The sequence below is a fragment of the Leucoraja erinacea genome, chromosome 16 (genome assembly GCF_028641065.1).
Source record: "Leucoraja erinacea ecotype New England chromosome 16, Leri_hhj_1, whole genome shotgun sequence".
NCBI classification, from domain to species: Eukaryota; Metazoa; Chordata; class Chondrichthyes; order Rajiformes; family Rajidae; genus Leucoraja; species Leucoraja erinaceus.
Genome location: NC_073392.1, coordinates 25781210 through 25808860, shown reverse-complemented (window position 1 = coordinate 25808860; position 27651 = coordinate 25781210). Strand labels below are relative to the sequence as shown.

The window sequence follows — 27651 nt, the reverse complement described above, 5'->3', positions numbered from 1 at the left end:
CAAAACTGGACACAATAGCGCAATTGCAGCCTCCCTATAGTCTTGAACAACTGTAATAAGGGAAAAAAAAGGCAGGATAATGTAGACGCAAGTAACTGCAGATGCTGGTTTACAAAATAAGATACAAAGCATTGGAGTAACTCACCAGGTCATGCAGCATTACTGGAGAACATGGGTAGGTGACGTTTTGATCGGAACCCTTCAGACTAGTTGTAGTGGGGGGTGGGGGAAGCTGGAAAGAGACGGGGGTAAGATACAGCCTGGCAAGTAATAGATGAACACAAAGCAGGAGAGATGTAGTGTGTGTGTGCGAGTCTGTGTGTGTATCTGTGTGTGTGTGTGCGTCTGTGTGGGGAGGGAAGGGAAGGAGATGTTAGTTGGCGAGAAAGGGAAACCATTCCTCTGCCAGCAACTTGTTTCAGTTTCAGCTGTAAAGCACTTTTGTATCAAACTGCTTGTAGATTTGTATGTTTATTGATCAGTTGCAGAGATTGAAATCTATTAACTTTGCAAAAACATTCCCCAAGGAAAAAAAATTACAACTGTAGCACGTGCTTTCATTTAAATTACTGCAAATATTTCAAGACAATGGTTTATTAAAGCCAGCGGAGTAAGGAATGCAGATGTGGAACCGGAGAGTCCAATGAAGCTTCCGACCAACAATGGGTACCACTCCACACCTGTTGGACCAACTGCATCCAATCTTCCATTGACTGCATGCATGCATTTGGATAAACAGTTACTGAATGCCGAGAGTGCAGAGAGTCAAGAGTACTTAATTGTCATATTTACCCACAACAGTACAATGAAAGTCCTACTTGTTGCAGCTTAACAAGCCTATAAATGCAAAAACACACAGATAATATATAGTCATAGAACATACAGCGGTACAGCACAAGAACAGGCCCTTCGGCCCACGATGTTTGTGCCGAACATGATGCCAAGACCGTCTCCTACCTACCTGCACATAATCCATATCCCTCCATTCTCTGCATATCCATGTGCCTATCCAAAAGACTCTTAAATGCCATTATCCGAACTGCCTCAACCACCGCTCCAGGCACTCACCACCCTCCGTGTAAAAGTTGAGCGTGGTGAGTGCCTGGAACGCACTGCCGGGATTGGTGGTTGAGACAGATATGATAGAGCCATAGTCGTACAGCACGGAAACTAGCCCTTCAGCCCAACTCGTCCATGCTGACCAAGATGTCTCATCTAAGCTAGTCGTGCATTTGGCCCATATCCCTTTAAACCTTTCCTATCCTTGTACCTGTGTGACATGGAAAAAAATTGCATGGAAATGTTTCTTTTATGGGTTATAGAGAGCAGAAGAGTGGGTTTGCATTAAGTATTGCATTGGTCAAAAACACAATAAATTAATAACCATTATTAAATTCTTACTTGCTGCAGCTGAACAGGTCCGTAAACATAATAACATACTGATAAATATATATTCATCAAAAATATATTAAATTAATAACTGTAATACAAATGCAAAAAAACCAAACCGCATAGTGCAACCAAAGACACAGTCCATAGAAGATCATAGGTACACAAAATTGCTGGAGAAACTCAGCGGGTGCAGCAGCATCTATGGAGCGAAGGAAATAGGCGACGTTTCGGGCCGAAACCCTTCTTCAGACTGATGGGGGGTGGGGGGGAGAAGGAAGGAAAAAGGGAGGAGGAGGAGCCCGAGGGCAGGGGGATGGGAGGAGACAGCTCGAGGGTTAAGGAAGGGGAGGAGACAGCAAGGGCTAGCAAAATTGGGAGAATTCAACGTTCATGCCATCAGGACGCAAGCTGCCCAGGCGGAATATGAGGTGCTGTTCCTCCAACTTCCTGTGTTGCTCACGATATCCACTGCGATATCTCCCCATAGAAGATCATAGTTGGTATGGTTAGTGGTGTGCAGTGTTCAAGAACCTGATGGTTGCTGGGAAGAAGCTGCTCCTGAACCTGGAGGTCACAGGTTTCAGGCTCCTGTATTTCTATCCCAATGATAGCAGCGAGATGAGAGCGTGGCCAGGGTGGTGTGTGTCTATGATATTGGCTGCCTATTTGAGGCTGCACCTCCCAGTGGATCCTGCCCTTTCATCCACTCACTACACAGTCCAATTAACCTACATATTTGCATCTTGGTGGGAAGTAGGTGGAAAGGATTACGCAGTCACACAGAGAATGTGCAAACTCCACACACAAGACAGTGCCCGAGGTCAGGATTGAGCAGCAAACTCTGGCACTGTGAGGCAGTGGCTCTACCAGCTGTGACATTTTGCCGCCAGCTCTGTTGCTATTTTAAAAAATCACGGTCTAAACAATCTTTTTGATCAATAAATTTAAAGTTTCTTGATGACAAGTGTTAGCCTTTACTATTAAATTAATCGGAGTGTATTGGTGAGGTCCTTTAACATCTGCTGATTTGCCATTAACTCTTTGCCTGAGGGCAAGATCTCATCAGTCACTGGTTGGTGGACTGGCTGTTGGCCCTGAATCGTCTTTTGTCCTTATTGTTATAGTTTTATGTTTTTTTATAATCGGAACACTTTCCAGCAGGATTCTGCGCGGTCAGTATGTCATGAATACAAAACAGGGAGGGAGAACTTGGAAAAATATTTGGGGTGTATTCCGATGACCTGCTGAAAACAGCAATGCCGTACGTGCAGTTAAATTTAATCCTTCCAACGCGTGTTGTAGCCTCAAACAAAACAGGAAGCTGCCGCCCTTCCAAATACCCTAATCTGCACTAATTAGTCCTGTAAAATCACAGGGAGAGTCATACAGCATGGAAACAGGCCCTTTGGCCCAACTTGCTTATGCTGACCCACCTAAATTAATCCCACCTGCCTGATTTGGCCCATATCCCTCTAAAACGTTCCTATCCATGTACATGACAATGTCTTTTAAATGTTGTTATGGTACCTGCCTTAACTACCTCCTCTGGCAGCTCATTCCATTTGCCCACCAACCGCAATGGGAAAGAATTGCCCCTCGGGTTCCCATGAAATCTTTCCTCTCTCACCTTAAACCAATGTTCTCTGGTTCTTGACTCTCCCACCATCGGTAAAATACTGCATTTACACTATTCTACATGATCACCCCAACACTCCATAGAGTCATAGAGCTGCCCTCTGGTTCTTAATTCCCCTACCCTGGGTAAAATATTCCACATCTAGCCTATCTGTAGGTTCGACATTTGACGTTAGCAGAGGAGGTCTTTCCATTGTCACTGTTCTGTTTGGCTGCAGTTTGTGTGCAAAAGAAAAATATTTGAGGAGTGCTGGAACTTGAACTTTTGAACAGGGTTCTCATGTGGTTGATTTTCAGCTGAGGTTTGGCGTTCAGGGAGTAGGTAGATGGAATCTAAATCTGCCTCCTACAGTTCTGGCAGCACGTGCAGCTATTCCAGCAGTCACAGGGTTCATGCTAGCCCTACGAAGGATTCACAGCACAGAAACACACATCTCAACCTGCCTGTCTTTACAGCCAGTGTACGCGATGCCAACCAGTTCGTGTGTGCAGCTATTCCAGCAGTCACAGGTTCGTTCTCGCACTGCATGCATCCAATACTCCAAATGCAGCCTAACCAAAGTCTTATGTGCAACACAGTGGTGCAGCTGATAGAGCCACTGCCTCACAGTGCCAAAGGCCTGTTTTTGATCCTGACCTCAGCTGCTGTCTGTGTAGAGTTTGCATGTTCTCCCTGTGACTGCATGGGTTTTCTCCGTTGTGCTCAGGCACTCCCACATTCCAAAGATGTCCAAATTTTGTAGGTTAATTAGCCCTCTGTAAAATACTCTCCATGCTTGTGTTATGAATAATTTTAACCCAGCTGGGCTGTTGGCAAATTAACTGGTAGTCTTATTCTGATTTTACTCTGCATTAAAATTGCCTAGTTTTAGTTTTAGAGATACGGCATGGTCCACATAGTCCACTCCGTCCATTGATCATCCATTCACACTAGTTCAATGTTATCACACATTCCCATCCACTCCCTACACACCAAGAGATAGACACAAAATGCTGGAGTAACTGCAGGACAGGCAGCATCTCTGGTGAGAAGGAATGGGTGACGTTTCAGGTCGAGACCCTTCTTCAGACTGAGCGTCAGGGGAGAAAGAAACTGGAGACATGTATGGGTAGAAAGACAATGTAAGGTGCGAAAATGACAGATCAAAGCAGATGATGATCAAGGAAATGTAGAATGGTTCTTTGAAGAAATCCGCTACATACTATAGGCAATTTCCAAAGGGCTAATTAACCTACAAACCTGCATGTTTTTTTTGGGATTCAAGAGGAAATCAGAGCACACAGAGGAAATCCACGTGGCCTCAGTGAGAACATGCAAACTCAACACTCAGGCAGCACCTGAGGCCAGGATTGAACCTTGGTCTCTAGCATTGTATGGCAGTGGGAATACCAGCTGTTTGATGTGCGACAAGTTAGTTTAAAATAAACCACAATGCAAATTGCTTGAACAAGCCAGGAATTAAATGTCTGTCGTCCTTAGGTTCACAGATCATTGACTTGATGATGCTAGTGGTTGACGTGACAAAGGGCATGCAGACACAGTCCGCAGAGTGCATGGTGATCGGGGAGATTACGTGTCCGCGGATGGTGGTGGTCCTGAACAAGATCGACCTTCTCCCAGAGGCCAAGAAGCAAGCGTTGATAGACAAAATGACAAAGAAGATGCAGAAGACACTGGAGAATACACGGTAAGTTTCGCAAAAACTCCTGAGATAGACACAAAGTGCTGGAGTAACTCAGCGGGTCAGGCAGCATCTCTGGAGAAAAAGAATAGGTGACATTTCAGGTCAGGGACTTTCTTCAGACCCGAAATGTCACCTGTCCTTTTTCTCCAAAGATGCTGACTGACCCGCTGAGTTACTCCAGCACTTTGTGTCTATCTTTGGTATAAACCAGCATCTGCAGTTCTTTGTTTCTACTCCCAAAAACTCCTCCCTTGACCACATACTCAAATATATTTACTGGCCTTATTCCTGACTGTGTAATGATATCCTTGTTACTACTCAACCATCATCCTTTCAATTCATTTTGGATGATCAAGTGTTGCTGGCAAGGCCAATATCTCTTACCCATTGCTAATCCCCGAGTGGTTTTCTGGGCCATGGCCATTTCAGATGATATTTAAGAATTTACTGTGGATAGACACAAAATGCTGGAGTACCTCAGCGGGTCAGGCAGCATCCCTGGAGAACATGGAGAGGTGAGTAGTCTGAAGAAGGATCTCGACCTGAAATGTTCTTCAGAGATTCTGCCTGATCTGCTGGGTTACTCCAGCTCTTTGTGTCTTTATTTTGCAAACAAGCATCCACAGTTAGAGAGAGAGAAAGAGAAAATGGAGCCAGCATTTCAACAAACAGGCCTGTACTAATAGATAACATAATAATCAAAAAAAGTTCAATAAATAATACCTAATAATAGTTCAAAATGAAAGGCCCAAGTCTTTAGTGCAACCAAAACAGCCTATACTTTAATTGGTGTCTGTAGTGTTCAAGAGCCTGATGGTTGCTGGGAAGAAGCTGCTTTTGAACCTGGAATGGTTTTCAGGCTCCTGTTCCTTCTTCCTGATGGTAGCAGCGAGATGAGAGCGTGGCGAAGGTGGTGTGGGTCTGTGATGCTGCTGGCTGCCTTTCCGAGGCAGCGGCACCTGTAGATCCCTTCAATGGTGGGGAAGATAGTACCTGTGATGGAGCGGGCAGTGTTCACCACTCTCTGTAGACTCCTTCGTTGCTGGGCGTTCGAATATCCGAACCAAGTTCAAGTTCAAGTGAGTTTATTGTCATGTGTCCCTGTATAGGACAATGAAATTCTTGCTTTGCTTAAGCACACAGAAAATAGTAGGCATTTACTACAAAACAGATAAATGTGTCCATATACCATGATATAAATATATACACACATGAATAAATAAACTGATAAAGTGCAAATAGCAGAAAGTGGTTATTAATAATCAGAGTTTTTGTCCGAGCCAGGTTTAATAGCCTGATGGCTGTGGGGAAGTAGCTATTCCTGAACCTGGTTGTTGCAGTCTTCAGGCTCCTGTACCTTCTACCTGAAGGTAGCAGGGAGATGAGTGTGTGGCCAGGATGGTGTGGGTCTTTGATGATACTGCCAGCCTTTTTGAGGCAGCGACTGCGATAAATCCCCTCGATGGAAGGAAGGTCAGAGCCGATGATGGACAGTGCTTTTTGGACTTTTTGTAGTCTTTTCCTCTCCAGGGCGCTCAAATTGCCGAACCAAGCCACGATGCAACCGGTCAGCATGCTCTCTACTGTGCACCTGTAGAAGTTAGAGAGAGTCTTCCTTGACAAACCGACTCTCCGTAATCTTCTCAGGAAGTAGAGGCGCTGTTGAGCTTTTTTGATAATTGCGTTAGTGTTCTCGGACCAGGAAAGATCTTCAGAGATGTGCACGCCCAGGAATTTGAAGTTCTTGACCCTTTCAACCATCGACCCGTTGATATAAATGGGGCTGTTGGTCCCCCTCCTACTCCTTCCAAAGTCCACGATCAGTTCCTTGGTTTTGCTGGTGTTGAGGGCCAGGTTATTGCGCTGGCACCATATGGACAGTTGCTCGATCTCTCTTCTATATTCTGACTCATCCCCATCAGTGATACGCCCCACAATAGTGGTGTCGTCAGCGAACTTGATGATGGAGCTCGCACTGTGGTTGGCTACGCAGTCATGGGTATAGAGTGAGTACAGCAGGGGGCTGAGCACGCAGCCTTGAGGTGCTCCCGTGCTGATTGTTATCGAGGCAGACACATTTCCACCAATACGAACAGACTGTGGTCTGTGGATGAGGAAGTCGAGGATCCAGTTGCAGAGGGATGCGCAGAGACCCAGTTCTGCGAGTTTGGTAACCAGTTTGGAGAGGATGATTGTGTTGAATGCCGAGCTGTAATCGATGAATAACAGCCTGACATATGAGTTTTTGTTGTCCAAGTGGTCCAGTGCGAAGTGGAGGGCCAGCGAGATCGCATCCACCGTTGATCTGTTGTGGCGGTAAGCGAACTGCAGTGGGTCCAAGTTTTTGTTGAGGTAGGAGTTGATTTGCTGCATGATCAACCTCTCAAAGCACTTCATCACCACCGACGTTAGTGCCACTGGTCGATAGTCATTGAGGCACGTCACCTTACTCTTCTTGGGCACCGGTATAATTGATGCCCTTTTAAAGCAGGTGGGGACCTCAGACCTCAGAAGTGAGAGGTTGAAAATGTCGGTAAAATGTGCTCCAGAGGTGCTCCAGAGATGCTGCCAGAGAACCAGGTCGTGATGCACCGGTCAGTGTGCTCTCGACTATACACCTTCACAATATGCCTGCATATACTTACCCTTTCATCAGAATTGCTTCAATTATTCATTGTTAGTTTTTTTTCCTGTTCAGATTATCCACTAAATTTAAATTCTGCAGCTGCTGTGGATTGTCAGTCCTGGATTATTAAAAAAGAGAGCCAATGTGCTAGAGTAACTCAGCGGGTCAAGCAGCATCTCTGGAGCACATTGACAGGTGACCATTCAGGTCATTTAACCTTTTCGGGATTAGTCAAGGTGTCATTGGTTACGGGCAGAGGGCAGAAGAATGGGATTGAGCGGGAAAAATAGGTCAAATGACGGAGCAGACCTGATGGGCCAAATGCATTAATTCAGCTCCTAGGACTTATGAACTTATAAACTTATAAACGTTTAGTTGAGAGATACATTGGGGAAACAGGCCCTTCGTCCCACTGACCGACGACGATCACCTGTATATTAGTTCTATCCCACACACCAGGAACAATTTACTGAAGCCAGTTAACCAACAATGTGGGAGGAAACCAGAGCACCCAGAGAAACCCCATGCGGTCACAGGAAGAACGTACAGACAGCACCTGAGGTCAGAATTGATCCTGTGTTTCTGGCGCTGTATGGCAGCAGATCTACCGCTGCGCCACTGTGCCGCCCTTAACATCGTTGTAGTTGAATGAAGAGATTGAATGTTTGAGAGCCCATGTAGTTCTGCTCCAGTATATTGGCAGTGAAAAGCTCTGTGATATAAGCAAAACGCAGGGAAATGGGACTAGTTTAGAAGGGACATCTTGGTTGACATGGGCGAGTTGGGCAGAGGGCTTATTTCTGTGGTGTGCTGGTGTTAGCTCAGCAGTATACAGTTAACACTGTCAGTATGCGTGCTTTGTATCAGTTGTATTTCATGCAGTGGCTCCGCAGGATAGTATAATTTATGTTGAATAATGTTTTTCTTTGAACTAAGTTAACTTGACCCTTTTATGTTAAATTTGATAATACCCTGTGAGAAAGACAGAGATCTGTGCAAGTTTTAGAAGTTGTTGCTTTATGCTGTTTTCTTTGATTTTTGAAGAATGTTACAATAAACCCGAGTGCCCCTGAGCTACACTCGATCACAATCCAGTGACTTTTAGAGTGAGAATCATTCGAGAAGAGGACCACACATGGCCTCAGTCTCTCTCATTATTCTAAAGTCTCATGGTCCCTATGTACTTAGAACATAGAACAGCACAGCACTGGGACAGGCTTTTCGGCCCACAATGTCAATGCAGAACATGATGCCAAGTTAAACTAATCTGCCATTTGTTGCAAATCTCTCGCCACCTCGTCCATGTTCAAGAATATCTCCATTCCTCCTCTCTCAGTTTGCCCACAACCAAAAGAGCCCCCACTACCATGTACAAATGGCTATTCTACCAATATACAGAGGGATCTTGTGGTCCACATGCATAGCTTCCTGAAAGTGGCATCACAAGTAGATAGATTGGCACAGCGGTAGAATTGCGACCTCACAGTGCAAAGTTTCCCTTTAAAATAACCTGAACTCTAATTTGTATTCATTCATTGATGTATAAATCTTCCATTGGAAGAATAAGATCCGTCAAGATCTTCACAACCCATGCGGGATTAAAATCTTTACATGTTTCCAGGACACAGAACCTTGTGACTGACAACCCTGTTTACATTTTCTTTAACAAATGTTGGGCAGCACGGTGGCATAGCGGTAGATTTAATGCCTTACAGCGCCAGAGACCCGGGTTTGATCCTGACCACGTGTGCTTATCTGTACAGAGTTTGTACGTTCTCCCCGTGACCTGCGTGGGTTTTCTCCAAGATCTTTAGTCTCCTCCCATGCTCCAAAGACGTTTCGGTTTGTAGGTTAATTGGTTTTGGTACAAATGTAAAATTGTCCCTAGTATGTGTAGGATAGTGTCAGTGTGTGCGGATTGCTAGTCGGTGCAGACTTGATGGGCCGAAGGGCCAGTTTCCACACTGTATCTCTAAACTAAACTAAACAATCACTTATGAGCTGTGAACATCACGAGTGAGGCCATTATGACTCTCCACATTGCCATGGGGAGTATGCCGTGCCCCTCCATGTATAGGTATATTATTATCACGTGTACAGAAGTACAGAGAAAAGCTTTTGTTTGTGTGGTATTGAATTAAGTCAGATCCTACTACACAATCAAGCCATACACATGAGAAACAGGTAGAGCGATGAAAAAAACCACAAGAGTGTAGTTTTTCAGCATTGTAACCTTACAGTTCCAAGGAAGAAGTCCAAAGTCTGCATGAAGGTAGGTTGGAAGATTGAAACTATTCCCTAACTTATGGAAGGTCCATTCCAAAGTCTGATAACAGAGGGGAGCAAATTGTTGCTGAGTATAGTGGTGCGCGTTTTCAAGCTTCAATATCCTTTGCCCTGCGGGAGCACGGAGGAAGGGGAACGGGTGTGGATCAGGGTGTGAGTGGTCCTTGATTATGTTGGTTGCTTTGCCGAGGCAGCGTGGAGTCAATGGTCGGGAGTCTGGTCTGTGTGATGGACTGGGTTAAATCCACAACTCTGCAACTTCATGCAGTCTTGGGCAGAGTTGTTCCCAAACCAAGCTGTGATGCAATCCAACAGTATGCTTTCTGTGCTGCACCTGTAGGTTTGTAAGAATCATTGGAGATGAATGAACTTCCTTAAGCCCCTGTCCCACTTACGTGCCCTTGGCAAGCTAATTACGCGACTTTGTCGTCACGTTGAGGCGCACGGGTATCGTGGGACCATAATTCGCCTGCGCGCGTACGCGCTACGTCACGCCGGAGTCGCGCAAAGATTCCGCTTCCCTACAAAATCCCGGATGCCGCGCGATACCGCGCACAACTCCATACCCCTCCGCGCTTCTCCATGCCACCGTCCCGCGTGGCCCACACGATACCCTTGCGCCTCAACGCGACGATGAGGTCCCGTAATTAGCGTGCCAAGGACACATAAGTGAGACAGGGGCTTTAGTCTCCAGACAAAGTAGAGGTGTTGTTGTGCTATTTTCCCCGTAGTTTCGATGAAGTGAAAATATTCCCGCAGAATTGTTTCTGTGCTGTACTATTCCATATCCTACTGTATATTATGTCTTTGAGAAGGGTGGATTAGAGACCCGGGTTTGATCCTGACTAGGGGTGCTGTCTGTGTGGAGTTTGCACATTCTCCCTGCGACTGCATGGGGTTTCTCTGCGTGCTCCATTTCCCTCCCACATCCCAAAGACATGCGGGTTTGTAGGTTAATTGGCTCTGGTAAAAATTGTAAATTGTCCCTAGTGTGTAGGATAGTGCTGGTGTATGGGGTGATCGCTGGTCGTCGCGGACTCGGTGGGCCAATCGCCTGTTTCTGCACTGTATCTGAAAATAAAGTCTAAACTATTTATGCAAGGATCCATGTAGATGATACAAATTGCAGCCACATGCCTCACTGTAAAACCTTGCATTTCATCAATATTTAGCATTGCAATTCCAAGCTGCTTTAGTCATTAAGTGTGTGTGACACAAACCTATTGCAATTTCAAGTTATAACTGCCCCCATCAGTGTTCTTCTTAATTCGCTCTGAAGCCTTTTTCCATTATTAAAAATGTTCCAAAATTCTTATATGGAAAGAAATTAACGGAAGGTCTGTTTTTTTCCAATGAATAATGAACTGCTAACAATGTTGTCTGATCCAAGGTCATGTTTTCCTAATTCCATTACAAGCGCATTAATGATGGAGTAAAATGGAGATTTTCATTTCAAGAATTACTGTGCCTACTTTCCTTCAGCATGGTATTTGCATAGAACTGTTAGGAAAATATGTTTCCCATGCGCTCTCAGAAACAGTGTTGGATTTGGAATCAATAGTGGTCTTTAAAAGGAAAATGAATTAATAACAAGAAACTTCTAACCGGGCATGATTTATCAGGGGAATAATTCTGTGGATAGCTCTATGAATACGTGGGCAAAATGGCTGCCTACTCTGTTTCAGTATACCTGTAGGGATTGTATATATATTTCAATTAGAGTCATAGTGCCAATGAGTTGTACAGCAGGGAAACAGGCTCTTGAGCCCACTTTATCCAATCCCGTCTCGTTGGCATATTGGAAGAGTCACATTTGCCTGCATTTAGCCCATATGCCTCTAAAACTTTCATCCATATATGATATACAAATATATCATATATATATAGTGTACAAAATCATGAGAGAAATTGTTCGGATAAACGCACAGAGTCTCTTGCCCAGAATCCGGGAATCAAGAACTAGAGGACATAGATTTAAGGGAGGTGGGAAAGATTTAATAGGAAGCTGAGGGGTACCCTTTTCAAACAATGGGTGTTGGGTGTACAAGCTGCCGGGGAAGATAGTCGAGGCAGGAACTATCGCAACATTTTAAAACCTTTAGTTTAGTACATGGATAGGATAGGTTTAGAGGGATATGGGCCAAACGCAGGCACGTGGGCCTAGTGTGGATGGGGCATGTTGATCGGTGTGGGCAACTTGGGCCGAAGAACCTTTTTCCATGCTGTATCACTATCTGTCCCAATGTCTTTTAAAAGTCATAATTGTTTCAACTTCTATAGCTTTCTCTGGCAGCTCTTTCCAGATAGCAGAATACCCTCTGAGTGAAAAAGGTTACCCCTGATGTCCCTTTTAAATCTCACCCCTCTCAGCTATAGGAAGAATGTTACTATGTTGGAAAGTGTGCGGAAGAGATTCACCAGAACGTTGCTTGGATTTGCAGACGTTAGGGAGAGGTTGGATAGGGTGGAATTGTTTTCTTTGGAGTGTAGGAGGCTGAGTGGTGACCTTACCATGTACAAGATCATGAGGGGCATGGATAAAGTGGTCTCAATCATTTCTGCATTGTGGTGGATTCTAAAATGCGAATGCACAGGCTAATGTGAGAGGGAAGAGCAAGAGAGACTTTGGGGGCAACTTTTTCACTGAGGGTAGTTACAATATGTGGTTCGTGTTGGCAGAGGAAGCTGTCGAAGAGGATACAATTACGACATTTAAAAGACATCTTGGACAGATATATGGATAAGAATGGTTTAGGCCAAATGCGGGCAAATGCGACTAGTTCAAAATGGCAAAGGTGGGCTGTTTCCATGCTGTACAGCTCCATGACTCTGAGGAATGCAGGAGGTTTAGGGGTAATATTAGAGAGGTGTATACAGCAACGAGTAGAATAGATAGGATGAATGTACAGCCTTTTACCCAGGATAGGAGAATCAAAAACATAGGTTCATGGTGAGAGGGGAAAGATTTTATATGAACCTGAGGGCAAACCTTTTACTCAGAGAGTGATGGGTATATGGAACGAGCTGCCAGAGGAGGCGTTGAGGCAGGTATTATGACAATGTTTAAAAGACATCTGGACAGGTATATGGATAGGGTACACAAAAATGCTGGAGAAACTCAGCGGGTGCAGCAGCATCTGTGGAGCGAAGGAAATAGGTGACGTTTCGTGCCGAAACCCTTCTTCTTGCTGATGGATAGGAAAGGTTTAGGGAGATATGGGCCAAACGGAGGCAAATGGGACTAGTTTAGATGGGGCATCTTGGTTGGCATGAACAAGTTAGGCTGAAGGGTCTGTTTCCATGCTGCATAACTCTGTGACATTGTGCATTTATGACTCTATGATCGGTACTAGATGTATTATCCTTTAAAAGCTTCCCCAATTTCTCAATGTAGCAAAAATCTCTCATACTGGGCGTCACCCTCCTTGGGACCCACTGTGGGGCTTTTTAGTCCTCCCTGTAGCATGCTGTTCATTTGCACACAGAACACTAGCTGAGAGCTGGGAAAATAACTAGTGATTAGGTTTCCTCTGAGGGCCATCAACAACTCGATGGGCTGAAATGACATCCTTCTTTGTCCTCTGGACAAATGATTTATTACATAGAAAACTTCATACAAAGGCTTGATAGGTTAGTCAGGATCTGAAGACAAAAATGGATTAATATTTTAGTTGGAACATGACTTTATTCACCTCTCTTGAGGCATTCAAATGTTAATCTTTCTTGCTTGTTTTGTTGATTTGCTTGGTGTAAGTCCTGCATCTTTGGTTTTCCCTAAGATTACTTTTCTAACCTTTCCTTTTTTTAATTGTTTCTTCCAATGCACACTGCCATAGTTTAATGTTATTATGCTGCTCTCTGTTTCCCTGCTTTCAGATAAAACAATTTCAAGTCCACCCTGTGGAATTCTGTGTTTCAGTCGGGATGAATTCAAAAAAGAAATGAGCAGAAGCCAAAAACTATAATTTGGAAATGGGACAATAGATTGGGAAAGGACTGTTCTTGAGTGTTTTAGTCGTGTACACAAGCAATGAACCGCTATGAAACTTGAGCCAATCTGATGTTTTTTTTCCTTGGAGACACAAGGAATCTTGAGCACAACACAAGTGCTGGAATCTTGAGCAAAACACAAAGTGTTAGAGTAGCTCAGCGGGTCCAGCAACATTGATAGAGAGAATGGACAGTTGATATTTCGGGTGGGGACCCTCCTTCAGACAGGAAAGGGAGGGATGAGGGGTGCGAAGGGAAAGGTGGCGTCATCTAAAATTGGAGAATTCTATGCTCATACCATTGTAATCCTCCCAAGCGGAATATCAGGTCCTGTTTATCCAGTTTGCTTGAGGCCTCTATTTGGCAATGGAGGAGGCTCAGTGTGGGAATACAAAAAATTGGGAAGGGGAGTTAAAATGGTTCACAGCCTTAACAAGTCATACAGGACTGAAACAGGCCCTTCAGCCCAATTCGTCCATGCTGACCAAGATGTGTCATCTAAACTAGTCCCATTTGCCTGCCATATTCATACCCTCTAGTTTAGTTTATTGTCACGTGTACCGAGGTACAGTGAAATGCTTTTTGTTGTGTGCTATCCAGTCAATGGAAAGATGATACATGATTACAATCAAACTGTCCGCAGTGTACAGATACAGGATAAAGGGAATATCGTTTAGTGCAAGATAAAGTCAGCAAAGTCCGATGAAGGATAGTCCAATGGTCACCAATGAGGTAGATAGTAGTTCAGCACTGCTCTCTGGTTGTGGTAGGATGATTCAGTTGCCTGATAACAGCTGGGAAGAAACTACAAATCTTTACTAATTTAATTTGAGACTGAAGAAGGGTCCTGAGCCGGAACATCACCTATCCATTTTCTCCAATGATGCTGCCTGACCTGGTGAGTTACTCCAGCATTTTGTGTCGATCCCTCCAAACGTTTCTCACCCATGTACCTGTCCAAGTGCTTGTTTTAAAGTTAAGGGTGTTTGTTCTGAACCACTTAAGTTTTCATTGTGGAAATAAGTGTGACTCTCTCCGGACGTATGAATGCATCTCTGGATTCCTGCTCCTCGTGAAATTGGATTATGTGTAAAGTTTAGCTTGAAAATAACCCTGCACTTCTTGACTCTGAAAGAAATTAAAATGGAACACCTCCAGGGCTTGAAGGTTCCTGAAGGTATATGCGGAGATTTAAAGATGTCCTGCAAGAATTTTCTGCTAGGATATGAAAGATGAATCGTTGTATTGTTCTTGCGATATTGTATTGGTCCTACTGAATTTGCGTGACCAAATGTGCAGAGTTCAAAATTTGTTGTTTTAATTGCCCCTTTAGGGTTCAGCTGAGTTTTTTTGCCTGTGCAGATGTGGTTATCTAATTTATTAATTTACATTTTAGTATACCCTGCCTGTGGGCAAATGTTGAACTCCAAATAGCCTGTTACATCTGAATAGGTCTGCAATGGAAATGTATTTAGCAATAAAGGATATAATGTTATTTGTAGAATACATCTTGTTTAAATTGCAAGTTAATCCACTTAAATCGTAAATGTCCCCCTTTTCTGAAGGATTTTATTTCTTTCTGGGGTGGGGAAAAACCTCTCTCGTGATTTATGTAGTGTAGCAGTTGTTATTTCAAACAAGGGGAAGGCAGGCAGCTCTGTTTAATATTTTAATATATTTTCGCAAATTTAGTAAATTGTGATGATTTTATTTATGTGGTCAGATCCACTAATGATGACAACTGGTATAAAAAAGTCTAGTATTCCTTTTGTAAGTCCAAAGTGGTTCTTTCTGTAAACATTGTATGTAGTTGAAGCATTAAAAACATGCTTTACTATTATAAACCATTTACCTAACTGGTTTTTAATCCTTTCATTTTATTTTCCCTTCCACCATGATTTACTTTTTTTAATGAGCTGTTTTGTATTTGTGAACAACCTGTCTTAAAGCCGTAACACTAAGAGGATCTTTCTCAGCTCTCCATTACTAACCGTTAAGGGCCTGTCCCACTTTCACGACCTAATTCACAACCTCTGCCGAGTTTACCATTGACTCGTACTCCCAGCATGGTCGTCACGAGGTCGTAGGTAGCAAGCCGTGATGCTAGTCATAGGTACTTGTGGCATCAAGTAGGTCGGAGCGTTTTTTCTAGCATGATGAAAAATGTCCACGAGTAAAAAAGGTTGTGAATTAGGTCGTGAAAGTGGGACAGGCCCTTTACTCTGTTACAGCGTCGCAAAGTGTGCAGTCTTGCATTTCGGTAGTAGGAATAAAGACGTGGCCTATTTTCGCTACAGGCTTTAAGACGCATCATAATGTGTTAAAAATAGGCTGAAGGTTTAGGGAGGGAGCTCCAGAGCTTAAGCCTTTGTATTGGAAGGTGCAATCATTAGTGCTGAAGTATTCAACTTTGAATGGTGAAAATGGAAGGAGTGCAGATATTTCAGAAGATTGAAGGAGGACTGGAGAAAATTAGAGTTATAGGGGGAGATGAGACATGATAGGCATTTGAACATAATTATAAGAAACATTATGAGGTTGCAGATAACAGTTAAGATGCAAGGTAAGCTCCTGAGATTCTTCATCAATCTGCTGCTGCAGATAAACAAGGCAAGTATGCAACGATGTTTCCCATGACAACCCAACGGTATGAACATTGAATTCTCCAATTTCAAGTAATACCCTCCCAACCTCTCCCTCTCTTTCCCCTGATCACCCCCCATGGAGGTGTGCACATATATCTCCCTAGTCAACCAGCTCCTTTCCCCTCCTTTGTACACTTATCTCCCATCGCAATCCCCATTTCACTTTCACCTCCACTTTCCACTTCCCCCTGGCCCTTTCCATCAAAATTCTCCCTCCGGTTTTACATCTCTTTTCTCGCTATATACACCTTTTTGTCTCCTTTTCACCTCTAGGCTTTGTCGCTTACTGCACCCATCTGCCTATCAGCCCCCCTCCTCATCTATATCCACCTATCACTTGCCAGGCTTTGTGCTGCCCACACATCTCATTTCCAGCTTTCTTCCTCTTCTCCCCCCCCCCCCCCCACCCAACCCCAATCAGTCTGAAGAAGGGTCCTAACCCGAAATGTTATGTCCATTCCCTCCACAGATGCTGCCTGACCTGCTGAGTTTACAGTTTAGAGATACAATATGGAAACAAGCCATTTGACCCTCAAGCCCACAAATGACCATCGATCGCCTGTTGATACTAGTTCAATGTTATCCCACTTTCACATCCACTCTCTACACACCAGGGTAATTTACAGAGGGACAATTAATTTACAAACCCGCTCGAGTACAAGCCTACATTTTTGTCCAAGCTTGTTCTGCCATCTCTTCGTGTTTCAGTGTCAAATGGATTGTAATATATAATGTCAGGTGGAATTTATTGACCTTGATGTTTAATTTAAAGTCTCATTTTATTTTTAAAACTTCCTCTTGTTTCTTTGACATAACCAGCATACATCACAACTTGACTTGAGAACCCTCTGCCCAAGATGGAGAAGGTGGTGGGGTTCTTGAAGAGCTTTAAGGTGGATAGTCCCCAGGGTCTGATGGGATCTCTCACAGGTTATTGAGTGAGGCAAGAGAGGAGATTGATGGGGGCCCTGACAAAGATCTTTGTATCTTCTTTAGCCACAGGCGAGGTTCCAGAGGACTGGAGAGCAGCCAATGTTTTTCCTTTGTTTAAGGAGGAAAATAGGGATAATCCAGGAAATTATCAGTTGATGAGCCTCACGTCAATGGTAAAAAAACTATAGGAGGGGATTCCTCAGGGATAGGACTTACTCACGTTTGGAAGAGAATGGGCTAATCGGGGGCAATCAGCATGGCTTTATCCATGGCAGATCATGTCTTAAAATGTCATTATGTTTTTTGAAGAGGTGATGAACGTAATTGATGGGGAAATCTTTCAGTTTCTTGTAATTATGAGCTGAATGGCTTACAGTGCATTATGTCAGGTCAAACAGGGCTCATCGCAGGAGCAGTGTACATTATTTGGACGGCACAATGGTAGAGCTGCTCCCTCACAGTGCCAGAGTCCTGGCTTCGTTCCTACACATGGCACATAAACACTTGGTGTGTGTGCGGAGTTTGCAATTTCTCCCTGTGACCGCATAGCTTTCCTCCAGATGCTCGGGGTTCAAAGGTCAGTTTATTGTCACGTGTACCAGTTAAGGTACAGTGAAACTTGAATTACCTCCCACATCCCAAAGCTGTGCACATTTGTAGGTTAATTGGCCCCTGTAAATTGCCCCTATTGTGTAGGAAGTGGATGAGAAAGTGGGATAATATAGAACTAGTGCGAATGTGTGATCGATGGTCAGCCTGGACTCGGCGGGCTGAAGGGCCTGTTTCCATGCTGTACATTTCATTCAACTCAACATAAACTGGAGCCAACGTCTGGGCTCCGGAACCTTGAACACTGGTTCTATTTCAGATGAACAATATTCACATATAGTGGCCAATGGCTGCATCTCCATTTCCCCCAAATAAACTGGAATAATGTACCTTACACTTAGTTTTAACCCAGAGTTCATCATTGTATATTAGCAACTATCTGCACATACAATGGAGGATTGGAAATGTTACCATTAGAAATATTGAATTTCTTTCTCCGATAACTCCTTTCTCTTGAATAACATCGAACAATTTATTGGCTTAGTGGTAGCACTATTGAATCTGAATCAAAATAATTTGCTCCCCACTCGAGTACTTGACTACTAATTACCTGCACTGCTGAAGATGCTGTATGCTCAATTGTTATTTCATTTTGCTATTTGGGAAATGTTAAAGATTTAATGGTATTATTTTAAGCAGAGCAAACAAATTCAGTGTTTTAGTCAAAATGGAGTCTTGGTATCATACAGCATACAACATGGAAACAAGCCTTTGGCCCAACTCGTCCATGCCGACTAAGATGCCCCAATCGACATTTACCTGCACAAGACCCACATCCCTCGAAACCTTTCCTATCCATGTACCTGTCCAAGGGATATTTAAATGTTGTTATTGTACCTGCCTTAACTACAGTACCTCCCCTTGCAGCTAGTTCCATACACCAACCATCCTCTGTGTGAAAAAGTTGCCCCTCAAATTCCTATTAGATCTTTCTCCTCTCACCATAAACCTATGCCCTCCGGTTCTTGATTGCAACACTGCATTCATCCTCTCCATTCCCTTCATGATTTTATGCACCTCTATGAGATCACCCCTCAGTCTCTTGCACTCCAAAGATTAAGTCCTAGCCTGCCCAACTTCTCCCCATAGCTCAGCCCCTCAGGTCCTGGCAACATCTTCATGAATCTTTTCTACAACCTCTCCAGCTTAAGAGTATTTTGTAGTAACTGCACTTTCACTTAGTTTTTGGCTGTAAAGTTCACAGGAGAATGTAATAATTACTTTATAAATGCAACATTTTTCATATTGTCATCCTTTTTTATCACAACATCAAATTTCACGTTAGTTCTTATTTCAACCAATTTACCTTTCAACTGATATTTCAATATCAAATCACAAAGCAGATAACAAAACTAAATTTCTACTTTCTGCATTTCCTCCTCTGTTTAAAAAATGCGAGCCTTAATATGTAAGTACATTGTATGCGAGACCTTTTGTCCTTTAGATGTCTTTCAAAAAACGATGTTGCAAGCAGTTTAATATATTAAGCATTTAGTTGTTAATTTAGCACGGTATAATTTCAGGTTGTAGTTACAGAACCTATATGCAATTATATAATTGTAGGCAGAATTCATGGACCTTGCTTTCAATGTAAATAAAATATGCCATTGATTTTTGCTTTATTTTAATTCCCATTTTCTTCTTAAACTTCCTCTTGCCCATATGACAGTACGGTAGTCACAAAGTAAAAATATTTTGTAAATAGCCACGGTAAAGATGAGGTGATGTCACCTGTCCATTCCCTGCACAAAAGCTGCCTGACACACTGAGTCACTCTGTGTTACTTTGCGTTCTACGCAAAATTCTAGCATCTGCAGTTCCCTGTGACTTGTAAAATTCTAGTTGTGCTTAGCCCCACAGTAGTGTACAGTGCTGACTGGATAGCACGCAAAAATAGCTTTGATGGCCTTTACCTTTTTGAAGGACCTGGTCATGAAGCAAGAATGATCACTCTGAAGATAGACACAAAATGCTAGAGTAACACAGTGGGTCAGGCAGCATTTCTGGAGGTTATGAATAGGTGACATTTCGAGTCGGGACCCTCCTTCCGAGGGCTAGGGGAGACTAGTGGTATGAAAAGGTACAAAACAAATCAGAGCCAGCACTAATTAAAGGAAGGTAGAACCCACAAAGTTCCACTGTTGGCTCTGGAGAACAAAGGGAAAGTAGCAGGACATCTATGGTGGGGTGGGGGGAAGGGGGATGGTGAGAGAGGGAATACAATGGTTACTTGAAATTAGAGACATCAATTTTCATACTGCTGGATTGTACGTTGCCCAAGTGAAATATGAGGTGGTATTCCTCCAATTTGCGTGTGGAGTTGGTCCTGGTGTGTGCCTTCTCTTAGTATCATTAGTGTTGCCCATTCCCTGTATCAGTAGTGTGACTGATACAGGGATTGGGCAACTTTACTGTGACGTCCATCCCCCTTTCATGGTTCTCCAAACAATTTGAGGTACACCTTTGATCCAAGATCTCAAGAACACTGAATTTGTGCAAATTGGAGGAACGGCACCCGTATTCTGCTTGGGTAGCATACAATTTTCCTATTTTAAGTAAGACCCCTCCTTCCCCTTCTCATTTTCCTGTGTCCCATCCGGTGTGTACCCAATTCTCCCACTATCCTATCCCTCTTTCCCCCCTCTCACTGTCCCCTTCCACCAAAACCCTTCCACCGGCTTAACATTTCACTCCTCCGCTCATTATCTGACACCCTTGATATTGCTCCTCCGCTCATTATCTGACACCCTTTATATTGCTGGCCTTTTCCACGTATCACAAGACGTACAAGAAGCGCAATCCCCCACCATTGTGCGCCTGTTCAGCTCCACCTTCTAATCACTTACTTACCAGGCTGTGTCCTGCCCTCACATCTTTTCCAGCTTTATCCCCTCCTCCCTCTACTCAAATCAGTCTGAAGAAGGGTCCCATCTCGAAAGGTCACCTGTCCACTATCTACACACCAGGGGTAATTTTACAGAGGCCATTAATCTACAATCCTTCACATCTTTGGAATGTGGGAGGAAACCGGATCACCCGGAGGAAACCCAAGCAGCCACAGGGAGAACGTGCACACTTCAAACACACATAGCACGATTGCACCTGGGTCTCTGAAGCTACGAGGCAGCAGCTCTTCCTGCTATGCCCATTCTGCAACTTGTGATTTCAAAATGCTGGAGTAACTCAGCGAGTCAATCACCATCTCGAGAGAACATGAATAGACGACATTTCAGAAGGGTGTGAATCTGAAGAAGGGTCTTGCCCCAAACGTCACCTATCCATGTTCCCCAGAGATGCTGCCTGACCCGCTGAGTTACTCCAGCACTGTATATCGTTGTTTGTAAAGATGCAACTGCAATTCCTTGTTTCTAAATGTTGTGTAAAGTTGATTTACAGCTGCAGAATCCCAACTTCTGTGACATCCTTGAATCAACTCTTTATTAAACTGTAAAGTAATCTGCCAGCAGCCTTTCAGGTTGAATGACAGTCACTTTTCAATTAGTTTCTTTCATACTGAACTTCTCCATGAAGAGTGGTTCATGGAAATAAAATGCGAAGTGAGTGACTCTTTTATATTTAAAGCATCAATCAGTTTTTATCTTCTGACAACACTGATATATTGATTAAGGACAGGATTAAGCTCAAACGTGGCGTGCTGACATTGCCTCGTCATAGAGTCATACAGCACGGAAGCAGACCCTTCAGCTCAACTTATCTATGCAGATCAAGATGCCCCTTCTAATCTAGTCCCATTCACCCGCATTTGGCCCATATTCCTCTAAACCATTTTTTCATTCTACAGCTCGGAAACATCTGACCATCGATCTCCCATTCATAAGAGTTCTGTTATCCCAGTTTTGCATCCCTTCCCTACAGAGGGCCAATTAACCTACAAATTGGGATGTAGGAGGACACCGGAACGCCCGGAGGAAACTCACCCGGTCACGGGAATAACATGCAAACTCCACACAGACAGTACCCAAGGTCAAGTGCTATTTTTCTATTTGCGTACTTGTCCAAATGTTCTTATTGTACCTGCTTCAGCCACCTGCTCTGTCAACTCACTGGCAAAAAGTTGCCCCTCGGGTTCCTATCACATTTTTCCCCTCTCACCTTAAACCTATGCCCTCGAGTTCTTGATTTGTTTTCCCTAGGAAAAAGACTCGAGTCCCCCCATGATTTTTCACTCTTCCATAAGATCAACCCTCAGTCTCCTGGGCTTTATGGAATAAACTCCTAGTCTGCCCAACCTTTCCCAATACCTCAGGCCCTCGTGTGCTGACATCATCCTTGTAAATCTTCCCAGCACTCTTTCCAGCTGAAGGACATCCTTCCTACAGCAGGGTGATCAAACCTGAACATAGTACTCCATGTGACCACATGTATCAGAATTGTGTGATGGCACCTCTAAAAAGTTAAACTTCCTTACTTGGTTTTCTTGCCACTTTGACACTCATATCAATTAATCATGCCTGTTGGCCCCTTTTTGTCTACAAAAAATGCACACTATTCACTAAATAGATTAGATACACCCCTAATTTGTAACTATTTTACGATGAACGCCATGTTGACGATTTAAAAGATGATTATCTTTGGCTGAATTTCCTGTGTGTACATCTGACCATTTGGTAACTAATGACCCCCCCCCCCCCCCCCCAAAAAATTGAAGGAAATGTGCTCACCCACTCTCTTTAAGAATCAGGATCATTTGTGAAAGAAGTAGATAATTGGTAGCTGGGTTGAAACAATTGCTGCATTAAAATACAAGCTGAATGGCCTAGTTGGTCGAGCTGCTGCCTCATTGCGCCAGAGACCTTGGGTTCAATCCTGACGGGTTCTGTCTGTGTGAATTTGCACATTCTCCCTGTGACCAGGTGGGTTTCCTCTGGGTGCTCCGGTTTCCTCCCACATCCCAAAGACAGACAGGTTTGTAGGTTAATTGACCCTCTGTAAATTGCCCCCTAGTGTGTAGGGAGTGGATGAGAAAGTAGGATAGCAAAAATAGTGTGAAAGGCGATGGATGGTCGGCGTGTTCAGTGGGCCGAAGGCCTGTTTCCATGCTGTATCTCTAAACTAAACTAAATCCCATAATTATGGCACTTAAGAAATTTTAGATAGACACATGGATATGCAGGGAATGGAGGGATATGGATCACATGTTGGCAGATATTAGTTGAACTTGGTATCATGATCAGCAGGGACATTCTGGACTAAAGGGCTTGTTCCTGTGTTGTATTGTTCTATGATTCCTTCCTACTGTGAGAAAGTTGGCATTTGTGATTTATTTGTAGGTTTAATGGGTGTCCTATGGCAGTGATGTTATGGAGCGTTTAGATAGGCATATGGACATGCAGGGAATGGGTGGGTATGGATTGCATGCAAGCAGAGGAGATTAACTTGCCATTTGGAGCGGCATAGTCACATCTGTAGAGCTGCTGCCTTACAGTGCCCGAGATCAGGGTTCAATCCTGATTACGGATGCTATCTGTGGTTAATTGGACTCTGCAAATTGCCCCTAGTGTTTAGGATGCAAAACTAAACGGAACTAAACATCATGTTGCGCACAGACAATGTGGGCCGAAGGGCCTGATCCTGTACTGTAATGATCTTTGTTCTATAATTTTCTTCCCACTGTAAGAAAGTTGGCATTTGCAATCTGTTTTGTAGGTTTAACGGGTGTCCCATTGTTCCTGTCGCTGCCAAGCCTGGGGGACCAGATGCTTCGGAGACAGAGACTCCTCAGGGCATTTCGGAGCTCGTTGAGGTAAGCTTAACTCCGCTCAATGCCTCAGTGAGTCTGCAGGATGAGAGAACTGTCAGTCCATCAGAGAATTAACATTGAGAGAGATGCATTGATCAAACGATTCTTGGTTAGTACGGGTGTCAGAGGTTATTGGGAGAAGACAGGAGAATGGGGCATGAGAGGGACAGATAGACTAGCCATGATTGAATGGCAGAGTAGACTTGATGGGCCGAATGGCCTAATTCTGCACCTATAAATGATGAAAAGTTAGCGTATTTTTTCCTGACGCGAAGTACGGCAGATGCTGGAATCTTGAGCAAGATACAATGTGCTGAAGTAACTCAGAGAGTCAGGCAGCATCGGTTGAGAAAGTGGACACACAACGTGTTCAGGTCTGGACCATTCCTCAGACTGATTGGAGTTGGGGGGGGGGGGGGGGGGGGGGGGGGGGAGAGAAAGCTGGAAAAGAGATATTGGTGAAAAGCATCAGGAGTCCTGACCCAAAAACATCATCTGACCTATTCTCTCCACAGATGCTGACTGACTTACTGAGTTTCTCCAGCACTTTTATGTTTAATTTAGACCAGTGGTTCACAAATGGGCCATCACCTCCTTTCTCCATAAACACATCCCCAGTGCCCCTGCCCTATAAAAAGCATTATTCTGAATAGCACTATTTGATAACATTTCGAATGAAATAAAACGCTGATTCAGTGACAATTACAAGTGAGTACGCTAACAACACTGTTTATATTCGTGCCTCGATAATTATACACAAATCATTAAATAATATGCAAGTGATAACTTTGAAAAGTTCCAGGGAACTACAATTTATCAAAGCAGTGTGTACTTTTGGAGGAAAGATCAGTGGAGCGCATGGCAGAACAAGTTGGTGGGTGTGGACTCGGTGGGCCAAAGGGCCCCATAAACATGTCAAGTATTTACTGGCATCTCGCCTGCCCAATGTCCCGACCACATCAGGTGCCTCTCTGCCCCACCCTTGCCAATTTGGCGCCCTCCCCAGGTTATCCCACAGTCCCCCCAGTCGGCAGTATTGCCCGGTTTAGTCTGTTCCATTCCAGAGACAAGTTCAGAAACACTAACACATGTAGATGTGTGGACCCTCTCCAACTGCCCATCAAAAACATAGCTCAGGCAATTATCATATCATATTGTATTCAATGTATTGTCATTTTTTCATTAGAGACAACGAAATGGATTTTCCTTACAGTCATGTAACATAATAAATAAATAAATAAATAAATAAATAAATAGATAGATAGATATATACAAAACAATAGATATATAAAAAAGCGCAGACACAGATGTCCACGACACAACATAACCCCACAGCAGCACCAAAGTTAAGGAAGATACCATAGTCCAGCCTATTATTGCCTATAAACCTACAATACAGCCTATCCAGCCTATAATAATATATCTATTATTGATAGAGTTTTGCTGGCCCAAAGATATGCAGGGTTGATGGAGTTGATATAGAAATCAGAAATTAATAGTGATTCGGGGTTAGAAAAGATGAACGATCTGTCTTGACTCAACTTGCAAGCTTAAGTTTGGGTGGAATGAATTTGTAATTGTAATCCAGTGGGTTTTCACTGTTTGAGAATTTGGCATGTTCACTGTTACACTTTACTGGAATTCAAGTGATCGTCCTGTACACAGAGACAACAGTTGTAAACTGTTAATGGAATGACTAGTTACATCTCAGCAAGGGGGAACCTAGCTAAGTTTACATGTATTTCAGTTTATGTACAGAGGTACCGTAAAAAAAAGCTTATTGTTGCGTGCTAACCAGTCAGCGGAAAGACTATACATGATTACAATCGAACCGTCCACGGTGTACAGATATATGATAAAAATAATAATGTTTAGTGGAAAGTAAAGTCCAGTAATGTCTGATTAAAGATAGTCTGAGGGTAGATAGTTAATGAGGTTGATAGTAGACACAAAATGCTGGAGTAACTCAGTGGGTCAGGCAGCATCTCTGGAGAGAAGGAATAGATGACATTTTGGGTTGAGACTCTTCTTTAAACCCACAGTCAGGGGAGAGGGACACTAGGGCTATGTAAAGATACAGAACAAATCAGAGCTGGCTAAAGAGACTACAACGGTCAATTGTTGGCTGTTTTGGAGGTGATAATGAGGGGATACGAACAGTAAAGCTACCAGGACGACTAGGGTCGGGAGGGACAGAGAGAGGAAGTGCAAGGGTTACTTGTATTTAGAGGAATCAATATTCATACGGCTGAGTTGTAAGCTGCCCAAGCAAAATATGAGGTGTGTGTGGCCTCAGGACCACACTCTAGTCGTTGGTAGGATTGAAATATGATGCTTGTAGTTTTTTTTAATAAAGTCTAACCTGTCTCTTTGCATTCTTTGTATCTCTGTGACCCCTCTTATTTCCCCCTCAACCACCACCCCCCGTCCCCCATCTGCCACAGCTCCTGATATCGCAGACGTACATGCCAAAACGTGACCCCTCGGGTACCTTCCTCATGGCGGCAGACCACTGCTTCTCGATCAAAGGTCAGGGCACCGTGATGACAGGGACCATCCTCTCTGGATCTGTCAGTGTCAATGACAGTGTGGAGATCCCCTCCCTCAAGGTAACCTCTTCAAAGAGTATTCTCTTCCCTTAAATGAAGAGCAGCATTCAGTCTGCTTTCTTAATGACAGGCAAGCCTTATTCTGCCAGAGCTTAGCGCATTTTTGGTCATTTGAAGCTTATTTCATTTTATATTTATCTCTAAGTATTTATGCAGCATTAACAGAAGATAAATACGTTTGATTATTTATTTTGTGGTTTGGAATTTTTTATATTTTACTGGGCTCTTGTGTATTTCACAAACCCATTGAATTTTCTATCAAAATGGGAAATACCGTCTCAACCTTCAAAGCACAAATGGCACCTTTTTGATCCTCTGATTAGCCATTGTGGGATTGTCAGCAGATTTCTTTGTTACCGCAATTCAGTTTTTTCATAACAACCAATAAACTGTTGCACTTTCTACTTGGCGCCAGGCATTTGGAGTACTGGCGGGAAACAAACAACTGCAAATTACTAAAATAAGACACAAAGTGCTGGAGTAACTCAATAAGTCAGGCATCATCTCTGGAGAATACAGCTAGGTTAGGGTCTGAAGAAGGGTCCCAACCGAAAATGTCACCTATCCACGTTGGTTGGGATGTTGGAGGAAACCGGAGGAAACTCATGTAGAACATGCAAACTCCACACAGACAGCGCCCGAGGATAGGATCAAACCTGAATCTTTGGTGCTACGAGGCAGCGGCTTTGTCCACTGTGCGTCTGTTGGGCACCTTCCCCATGAAGCTTTTTGGACATTTTACCACATTGAAGCCACTATTTTGTTGATATGTCCTGTTATTCCCAAGTCAAGAGTCACGAGTTTAATTGTCATATGTACCGACAATGAAATCAAGAGTCACAAGTCTCAATTGTCCATAGCGTCACTTCACAATGATGAAGACATTCTTATTTGTAGCAGCTTGATGCCCTTATTTACATGCTGCAGAGGGCGTACACACATCCTCTGTAAGAATGACATTCTTTGACTTCTCTAGCGCTTTTAACACAATACTAGGGGAGAAGATGTAGATGAAGGTGGATCCATTAATGGTACTGTGGTGTTTGGATTACCTTTTCCTCAGACCACAGTATGTGCGCCTAAGAACAATGTCTCAACCATCATGAGCAGCATTGCTGGCTCCATTCCTGTTTACCATCTACACAGCGGATTGTCAATATAACACCAACAGCTGCTTTTTGCAGAAATTTTCAGATGACACAGCTAATGGGGGCAATGAGGAGGAGTATAGAAAAAGTGGAGTGCACACAATAATCTCCATCTCAACACCATAAAAACGAAGGAGATAGTTGTGGATTTCAGGGGGAGGAGGAGGATTCAACCAACAACACCAAAATACCATCATACTGTTGAGGTTCGCCAACACAGTTGTGTGCAGCTTGACAGTGAGCAAGAGTCATAATGGTTGTGTACAGGAAGGGAAAAGTAGACTGTTCTTTAAAGGCTAAAGTCATTTAGGTCACAGTTTACAGACTCCTGT

General features: G+C 43.5%; 1 protein-coding gene across 2 annotated transcripts in view; it reads left to right on the top strand.

The window, feature by feature from the left end:
- The window catches only part of eefsec (eukaryotic elongation factor, selenocysteine-tRNA-specific), a 256915-nt gene that overhangs the window by 78160 nt on the left and 151104 nt on the right, over nucleotides 1–27651 (top strand). The window contains exons 1-4 of one of the 2 annotated variants that reach the window (XM_055647962.1): nucleotides 3328–3537; nucleotides 4508–4715; nucleotides 23469–23565; nucleotides 26007–26171. In XM_055647962.1, the coding sequence (XP_055503937.1) occupies nucleotides 3354–3537; nucleotides 4508–4715; nucleotides 23469–23565; nucleotides 26007–26171 (654 nt within the window). In that variant the 5' untranslated portion in view covers nucleotides 3328–3353. Of the gene's footprint in view, nucleotides 1–3327; nucleotides 3538–4507; nucleotides 4716–23468; nucleotides 23566–26006; nucleotides 26172–27651 lie in introns of those variants that run through there. The other variant, XM_055647961.1, reaches the window with a different exon arrangement.